This window comes from Epinephelus lanceolatus, chromosome 8, assembly GCF_041903045.1.
Source record: "Epinephelus lanceolatus isolate andai-2023 chromosome 8, ASM4190304v1, whole genome shotgun sequence".
Classification (NCBI taxonomy): Eukaryota; Metazoa; Chordata; class Actinopteri; order Perciformes; family Serranidae; genus Epinephelus; species Epinephelus lanceolatus.
Window position 1 is genome coordinate 3,922,127 of NC_135741.1, and position 10,069 is coordinate 3,932,195.

Sequence of the window (10,069 nt, forward strand, 5' to 3'; positions counted from 1 at the left end):
CTAACACACACAGACACACATAATTACAAAGGAAAATGTGAAGAGGCCTGTAATATACAATAATATAATAATATATGTATATATTAATACTTTTTAATAAGAGGAACCATCAAAATATTTGCTAAAACTTAACTCAGACCGTGGCTCATTTTAGCTGAAATGTGTGGCCCGATTTACCTGAACACATCAAGGTAAATTGGGCCACTAACAAAAAATGCTTTTTCATCAAAACTAATTTTATTTAGCAAAACATTAGCATTATATCTGATGGAGGCCATCAGGACATGTATTATACATCATTATTTATATATGTACATTTGTTTTTTTATTGAATTATCAACCTTATCATTGACAGTTAAGATTTGGTATGTCAGGGCACTCACCATGCAGTTCTCTGGAGCAGTCTCAATATGAGGCTTTGCCTCACCCACCATAGCAACCATAGACCAATCAAATCAATTGTTACATGTCAAGTACTGCTGCGGCAACAGTTTGAAATCATTTGCATTCATTGGCTGTTAACTTTTAAAGAGCTGAGACGCTCAAACCTTAAATGGCCCATTTTACCTGATGGCCCAATTTAGCTGATGTCACCCTACATGTAGAGCAAGGAGGATGTGGGTGCATGACACTGACACTGATTACTATCGCCTCGTCCGAGACCGGTTTCACCGGTGACGCACCGGTTATTCGTCCTGGCATTACCTTCTTTTCAGTGAATTCCTCTGGTAATTTAATTAAAAGGCATGGCATATAGGTCCACAGTAGCTTATTATTATTATTATCATTATTATTATTATCATTATTATTATTATTATTATTGGGTTTTATAAGAGTGGGCTACAATGAGTACCGGGCCATCAAATCACAGCATCCGCAGTGAGAGGACACGGAATTGTGTGCGCTTTTACGCACGCGAGTGTAGGTGATCACGGATCTTTGATGTGGGAAAGATGTAGCCAGATGTATTACCTGTTTTAGATGCGTGGTTGTCTGTCCGTAGCACGAGTCATGTGCGCCACTTCACCACCGACCCGTGCGTAAAAGCGCAAACAGTCCCTCAGCCGGCAGGGCTGTCCCTCCTTGAGGCAATGAATGAGGAAATAATCACCCCGACCATATAACGAAATAATAAGTCGTTATCACGAGATAACAGTGCACACACACACACACACACACACACACACACACACACACACACAAAATGCATGGCCATTCTCGTCTTCCGTATGATACATATACTGTGTTAATCTTTTAATGCTACAGCTGGTGAAGTCATCATCATGTTTTATTAGTAGGATTTGTGTTAATGTACTTAGTAACTTTGCCACCACTGTATGGGTTAGAATTGATTACATGTGTGTCTCTCAATCTCTCAATTTATATAGGCCTATTGCTGGAAAAATAATTAATTTAACTAAGCTACTATTATATATATATATATATATATATATATATATATATATATATATATATATGTATGTATGTATAATAGTAGCTTAGTTAAATTAATTATTTTTCCAGCAATAGGCCTATATAAATTGATAGGCCTATATATATGTGTATATATATATATATATATATATATATACACACACATACACACACACACATATACACGGCCAGCACCAGCTTCTCCTCTGTTTTTTCTGGTTACCAGGGTGACGAGTTCTGCGATATGATTGGTTGCCTGGAAAAAGCGCCCTTCTGAAAAGTTCAGAGATTTTCAACTCAAAACGCTCGGAGTGGCTGCACAAAAAAGGAGGAGCGGCCGGAAAAAACGACGCTGGGCGCAGCGCCTTTTCCCTAGGCGGCCGCAGACGCTCTCTCCTCATTGGGAACAATTGAAAAAAGACGCTGGCCTTCTTCTGGCGCTCAGAAAAAGGCGCTATGTAGACACAGGGCCTAAAATATGCCTGCCATGTTATTAAATGATCAATTTTCATGAGCTTGAAATATACTAGCTATATTATTATTATTACTACTAAAGGCCTGAACATTTATTCTGTTTGTGAGCACTGCACACCACAGGGAGTCTACTTGGAAAGACATCAAGAAATGTTTGCAAGCTTGTACCTGATTATTATTTAAGAGTATCGAGAATAATAGAGGGGTGGCACGGTGGTGTGGTGGTTAGCGATCCCGGGTGGGGAGCCCTTCTGTGTGGAGTTTGCATGTTCTCCCTGTGTCAGCGTGGGTTTTCTCCAGGTGCTCCAGCTTCCTCCCACAGTCCAAAGACATGCAGGTTAATTGGTGACTCTAAATTGTCCGTAGGTGTGAATGTGAGTGTGAATGGTTGTCTGTCTCTATGTGTCAGCCCTGTGATAGTCTGGTGACCTGTCCAGGGTGAACCCTGCCTCTCACCCAGTGTCAGCTGGGATAGGCTCCAGCCTCCTGTGACCCTCAAGAGGATAAGCGGTTAGAAAATGGATGGATGGAGAATAATAGAGAGGATTGAGATAATTTACTTTTTTGTTTGTTTTATTTTGTTTCCTGCCAATCTACTGCCTCACACTCCAATCCACTAGGTGGCGGTAATGCGCCTGAAAGCTGGTTTGCCACCTAACGTTACCATTAAACTCAAAGCAGACGAAGTAATATATGTAGTAGCAGTAGTTGTGTCCACAGTAATGGCAACTTGTGCCAAATTTCCGATACCTCGGTTGCCCGCACCGGCGTACAGTGCAAAACGAATCAAGAAGATGAAGACGATGGAGGAGAAGAGAGAGTTAAAGAAAAGGCTGAACAAGAAGAGAGACCAGACGAGGGTCTACATCGGGAAGGCTTTTTCTAGATGGCGGCAGCTGCGGGAGCGTTATGGGCTGAAGAGCGACGAGGAGGTGGCCATGTTCCTCCTGGACAGGTAACGGTAACGGTAACTTAACGGTTTCACTAACGGCTGGCTAAAGGAACGTTAGCACTACAATAGCTAACAGCAGGCTAACAGCTAGCATATGCCCTGGGAGCTAACCTGGTACATAGTTAGCTAACTCTGTCTGCGTGCTAATGTTATGCTCCTGTTAGCATCTACACTCACCGGCCACTTTATTAGGTACACCTGTTCAACTGTAGACATGGTGATTAAGGCAGGTCTGACGGCTAAAGGGGTCCAACCTGGTGCTAGCAAGGTGTACCTAATAAAGTGGCCAGTGAGCATATTACAAACAAGCTTTTGACATCTTTTCAGATACACCATGAAACTACTCATCCTACAGAGCTACAAGCGAGCTTATTATAGATCTGCTCACTTACTCCATGAATGTGTCCATCCAAGCAAAGTTGGCACTTAGCAGTATTTCTAATAATTGTGTTAATGTAAGGTCTGTCCTGTACTGTTAAAGTTGTGTTATTTTCCCTGTTTGTGCAGGCTTTGATAGAGTTAATCCACTGTGTGTGTGTGTGTGTGTGTGTCTTACAGCTATGATCAACACTGTCTAACATCAACCACACGTAAAAGAGGATCGACACATAAACTTCCAGCCCAACCTGCTTCAGGCATTTATTGCAGTTTCTCTGTGATCGGTGAGTGTTAACGTTAATATGCTGGAGGTCTCCACATTACTGCTGTGTCATTTTAATAATTTAAATCTCTCTCTCTAACTCAGGTCCTACAAGCTAGAAGAAGAGGTTTTTATATTTTACCCTGTCACTGCAGTCGAGATGTTCGGGCAAGTTTGTTGATTATTTTAAAGTTTTATTTATCTATTTATTTTGTAGCTGAAATGATTCAAACATACAGGTAAACTTTGAAATTCATCTCGTGTGTCCAAGTATGATTGCTCTCTGATATGTTCCTACAATAAGATGACATCAACCCTGAACGACTGAGTGAAATTACCAACATGCAGTTTAATTTGTGTGACCTGTTCAAACTGAAGATCTATAACCTGCACAACATACAGAACCTCGTACGATACTTGTGTGTAAAGGCCCAGCTTGAGCTGCTGTGGAAGTCACTCACCCTCTGTGAAAAGTTGAAGGCAATCTGAAGAGGTAAAAGATGAAGTGATGAGGAGTTCAAACTGCTGCATCTGCTGGGTCTCATTATCATATTTGTTTTTAATTGAATGTTGTCTTGACGACCAGAGTTCCCGGCTGCAGGTTTGCTCCTCCTGTGGGTCAGAATGTTGAAAATTAAACATACAAATGTTAAATATCTGTTACTTTCCAACATATCTTATAATTCTTTGTTTAAAAAAAGAAAGACAAGGAACAGTGTATAGTAAACAACACCGTTTAAAAAGCTTCTCTGTAAATGACAGGTGAGGCTTGAATTGCTGTTATTAATTGTTTTGCACTTTGTTTTCTTATTGTTTATACTATGAAAATAGCTGTTCCATATGTTTTGAATCGCAAAATGATATCGAAAAATGTTATTAAAAGAATTGTGTAAAAACATGATTTTGAATTGAGTCATCATGTTAAACACTATCTATTTGGAACAGTGTTGAGGCGCCATATTGAAGTTTACATTTAACTTATTGTTGGAGTCGTGGCAGTTTCAGGGTATAAAATCATGATTGTAGCTACTAATGTTAAGGACCTGGGCACAACCAGTTGGATTATGTTGGACATAACTCTTTTGTAAATCTGACCTGTGATTCTAAAATAACAGGGACGTCATTTATTAACCTTTATTTAAGGGTCCCATTGAGTTACAGTAACTCTTCTTCCAGGGAGTCCTGGCCAAGACTGGCGGCAAAAGTTACAAGTACACAAAAGACAAGACAATGGACACATACTGAAACCACGACAACACAAGTCAGTCAGTACACATTACACTCAGCAAGACACATAACAAGGCAAAACAGACATACTATTGAAAGGCACCAAGTTAGAAGCAGTGACACTGTTCAGTAATGGTTGATTTTAAAAGGGTTTTAAATGTGTTTAAAGGTGGGAGTGACTCCAGATTTAAGGTGTTTCGGAGATCATTCCAGGCGTATGGTGCATATGAAGAGAAAGCTGTTTTACCGAGTTCTGTTCTTGTTGAAGGAGTGGTTAATAGTATAGTATAGGAGCATTTGCATGCAGTTAAGAGAAGCTGTACTGATTCACGTTTTTGTTACAGAATGTTTTATGTCTACCAAACCAGTATAAAGCCAACTTGTTGTACATGGAAGATGCAGTTTGTTTCATGGCCGCCAGGTGTCAGACAAATACCAGAGAGAAACCACAGAAACACAGCTCAACATGCTGAGCTGTCAATTCACTGTAGCCTTCAGTTCATTGATTACACTGTTAGTTTAGAACTCAGTCAAATTTACAAATTTATTGTTGGAGTCGTGGCAGTTTCAGGGTATAAAATCCTGACTGTAGCTCCTAAAGCTGAGGACCTGGGACCTTGGATATATTATTCATTTTGTAAAACTGACCTGTGATTCTCCAGTAACAGGGATGTCATTTGTGCCACTGTTTTTATCTCCAATGCTGTAAAGAGAAACTGAATTGATTCATGTTTTTCATACAGAATGTTTCTAGTCTACCATAGGAGCATAAAGCCAACTTGTTGCATGTGGATGATGCTGCAGTTTGTTTCATGGCCACAAGGTGTCAGACAAGTACCAGAGAGAAACCACAGAAACACAGCTCAACATGCTGAGCTGTAAATTCACTGTAGCCTTCAGTTCATTGATTACACTGTTAGTTTAGAACTCAGTCAGATTTACATGAACTCATTGTTGGAGTCGTGGCAGTTTCAGGGCATAAAATCATGACTGTAGCTCCTAAAGTTGAGGACCTGGGACCTTCGTGTATCCGACCTGTAATTCTCCGGTAACAGGGATGTCATTTGTGCCACTGTTATTATCTCTGATGCTGTAAAGAGAAACTGAATTGATTCATGTTTTTGATACAGAATGTTTCTAGTCTACCATAGGAGTATAAAGCCAACTTGTTGCATGTGGATGATGCTGCAGTTTGTTTCATGGCCACCAGGTGTCAGACAAGTACCAGAGAGAAATGCAGCACAACATACTGAGCTGTGAATTCACTGTAGCCTTCAGTTCATTGATTACACTGTCAGGTTAGAAATCAGTCAGTCAAGGGACCATGTCTGTAAATTGGCTACATGTATAAGTCCTATATACATTTTATTAAATGTCACATTGATGACATGTATCATCCCTGTTAAATGAAAAAAAAATTAAAATCAGATTTATTTTTCAGTGGTAAATCATCTACAGATTATTCATACTAAATGATAGGGTATAATAGAGTGATATGTACATTAATATTTAAAGAACAATAACAAATGATAATAATAATGCATTTTATTTATAAGCATTTTTAAGTCACCAAAGGACTTTTTACAAAACCAGATCAGACAATCAGTGCGTAATAAAAGACAACAACAAACACAGGGTGTCTACAGGTCCTTAAAATGTCTTAAATTCAACATTACAACAATAAGGCCTTTCAAAGTCATTAAATAGTATTAACTTTGAATTTGTGTGGTCTCCACTATGACAAAATATTTTGTCATTTTACTTCATACTTGCACTCACCTGTTGGCAAAATGTAGATCGACTTAACTCACTCTATTTAGCATATTCCTACGTAACACTTAGCTCTGCACAAGACCACATATATTCTACTGACCTGCAATGCTTAAATAAGTAAAACATGATTTGTCCAAAAATCTGTCCTAAATATGGTTAGAAGGTGTCTTGAACAGGCCTGTAAAAGCATTAAACACCCTGTAACAACAACAATACTGAAATACATACAGAGATAAAGAAATATATATTCATAAAACATATTTTGAAACACCAGGAAAGGCTGTTCTAAAAAGACGAGTTTTCAGTTCTCTTAAATGAAGCAACAGCTGTGCAGTAACGCAGACCCACAGATTAGGGCCAGCCACACTGATGTGCACGATTTGGGATTATAATCTAATATAATGTAATATTTTTATGGTATTTTTAGTAAAGTAAAATCAGTGGTCTTGCTTTTTCTGTAGTGAATTGCACATCTATTAAAAAACAGTATTAATTCAAATAAACACAAGAAGTTTGTGCTCTAGAGAAAAGATCAGCACTCAGTGAATAACCTCCTAAACCCTATGATAAGCTAATATGGCAAGGCTTAACTATACAGACCAGTGAGCAGTGATAACTAACATGTCTTTGGGGTCATCGGGTGCGAACCTCCTTTCACCGGTGTTTCGTCTAGTTGGTCCCACGACACCTCCAGGAGGCTAGACAGTGATCTCTGGCGTCCCAGAGACACTCCCCTAATGCCAGGTCTCACTGCTCCCCGCACCAACCCAATAAGCTCCTTTACCTTACCTATACTACCACAGAGGAGGTAGACCCAGGGAGAGTAGCCTAATTAAGGCTATAACACTCCCCCGCTGGGTTAGGCTGTACAGTCTACCTCTCCAAGATGAGCCCTTAAGACAACCTCCTTTACCTTACTGACACATGGCTTTCTCAGCCCAAACAGCACTGCCACCTTCAACAAACCCAGGCTTCGTTCATGCGAGCTCCAGGTAAAGACAGTGCTGATACGACCTTTCCTAGCACATTCACCATACTCTATTTCACACGCTACATAGCATAACTCCAATATAAGCTGAAGTTAAAGGTAAAGAAAGGTAAAGTTATATTTATACTGTGTTCAGATCAGTGGAACTACAGTGGACTTCAACTCAGACACTGAATGAACACGAGTCATTTCTACTGGTGTTTTCTTTTTGAACAGTTCTTTGTGTGTATATTTTTTTACTTAGTGTATATTTAATAATAAAAGTTATCCAATCCAAATGTTTTAGGGAGAGTTGGAATTATGTAAATATCTAATTCATGATGATACAGATCGAAATGGGAAAACTTCTGATGAAGATCCGTGTGGTTCTTTTGTTAACCAGACCTACACACTTGATATAGATCCATTACTTTCAACTAGAGGGTAAATCAGAAAACATAAAATCTAACACCTGTGAGTACTATACTTGAGTTGGTTTTGTTATTTGTACGTCCACTTTGGTACAAAACTGCAGATGTCTAATTTAGGGATGGATTAGACCAGTGAAAAAAATGTTGTATCATAAAACTTAGGATCATGAATCTTGTATTTACAGTTTGACCATTTCATGACAACCTTTTGCATCTCAATGCAGCAGACGTTTTGGTCCATCATGGCCCTCAGACCCACTGATGTCCCCTCTTTCCCAGTCCACAGCTCCCCCTGCTGTTCCAAAACCTGCCTCATTTGTCAGGCTCAAACAAAGATTATGATACAGTTAGCACTCCATAAATGGGCTTCGGTTGACAAGACAAGAGTTATTTTTAATCCCCGGGTGTTACTGCGACTGATACTGGGAAAAGGACCAAGACACCAAAAGAGACCAACAGGAAAAACGCACCAAAAGAGCGTCATGAAGATGACTCAGTATCACTGTGGGACTGAAACATGTTCAGTAGCCAGTAACAGTGGCCTAGTTGGCAGAGCAGTAAACTCAGAATGTGGTCAGCACCATATGTCTCAGCATGTGTGTGCGTTTGAACAGAAATGTAGATGAAAGAGAGGAGAGACGTAGCAGGGAATGCGGAGGCGGGATGGAACAGAAGAGAAGAGGGAGTGGTATGGAGGAAGGTGGAGGAGGATGAAAAGGTGTGATAGAGGAGAGGTGGATCGAAAAGGAGGAGGACAAATGAGAAGAGATGTTACATAACAGGAAGTAAAGGAGTGGCAGTTCAGCCTACCAGGAACTCCATGCAATTTACGTCCAATTCCAGCATTCAGTGGCAATGCAGGAAGTAGTGTATCGTTTATGTAGAAAGGTGGAAAGTGAGGGAGCGGAGGCCGGAGTTCACGTTCAGCTGATGCTGGCCTTGTGATTAATGGTATCATCATCCATCCTGAACCAAAGCTGCTGCAGGCAGATATTATAGACAGCAAGTATCTTTCAGATTTTGGCATTTGATGTAAAAATTCATCGTGCATGTGGAGGAAGCAGCATGAAGAGGAGGGAATTTCCGGCCCAGCTGGCAGAAGGAAATGTTGGCATCGTACGTTTCTGCAAATCACAGATTCGTCAGCATTTGTACGTTTCAAATGTATCAGATGATGATGTGGTGGATGGCGTGACACTTCTGCAAGATGTCTGCCAAGCTGCAGACCTTTATTTGAGACGAACAAACAACAAACCAATTGATTTTAGTGACCTGTCATTGTGTTTTGGACAATAGTGGATTGTTTTTCATTTTTCATTTTTATGCTGATGATTCACAGATGTATCTGCCCATTAGACGTTGGAATGATGTGTTCACTCAGTGACTGCCTTACTGATCTTAAAAGTTGGATGTCAAAAAAATGTTCTTCAGCTGAATTCAGATGAAACAGAGATCGTCGTCATCGGGCCCCACCATGTTACACAACAAGTTCTACCTTTGGCTGGTGCCCTAGTGGATAATATCAAACCTGTTGCAAGAAATCTTTGCGTCTGGCTTTACAGATATTTAAGTTTTGAGCAGGACGTCACAAAGCTTGTTCAATCATGTTTTTATCACCATGGAAATATTTTCAAAAATATGATTAATTTTAACTTTTAAAGACACAGAGACAATTTTACACACCTTCATCTCATCACGCCTGGGTCACTGCGTTAGCCTTTTTTCTTGCCTGAATCAAAGATCTAGTGATGGACTCCAGACTGGACAGGTTTTTAACCAGAACCAAGAGACATGATCACATCACTGCAGTTTCAGCCTCTTTTTAAAATAGATTTTAATATTTTGCTGATTACTTTTAAGGCTCTTCATGGTCTCTCTCCCAGCTATATCTCCGACCTCTTAGTGCCGTACACTCTAGGACGTACTTTTAGGTCCTCAGGCAGAGGTCTTTTGTCTGTTCCAGAGGCCTGGCTGAAAACTAAAGGGGACAGAGTGTTTGCTGTCAGGGCCCGAGGCTCTGGAACAATCTGTCCGAGGAAATCTGCTCTGCAGAGTCAGTGATCTCTTTTAAATCCCTTCTTAAAACATTCTTTTAATAGAGAGCCTTACCTGATTTACTTTTTACTTTTATTTGCTCAGTTTTTGTGTCCTAAAAAGTTGTCATCAGTTCT

The 10,069-nt window shown here is 40.0% G+C and overlaps 1 protein-coding gene across 1 annotated transcript; it reads left to right on the forward strand.

Moving 5' to 3' along the window:
- Nucleotides 1-2,570: 2,570 nt before the first annotated feature.
- Nucleotides 2,571-4,556, forward strand: LOC144464117 (uncharacterized). Its single transcript, XM_078169747.1, has 3 exons — nucleotides 2,571-2,863; nucleotides 3,419-3,522; nucleotides 3,606-4,556. The coding sequence occupies exons 1-3, from the start codon at nucleotides 2,631-2,633 to the stop codon at nucleotides 3,617-3,619; spliced, it is 351 nt and encodes a 116-aa protein (XP_078025873.1). The 5' UTR covers nucleotides 2,571-2,630; the 3' UTR covers nucleotides 3,620-4,556.
- The last annotated feature ends 5,513 nt before the right edge of the window (nucleotides 4,557-10,069 follow it).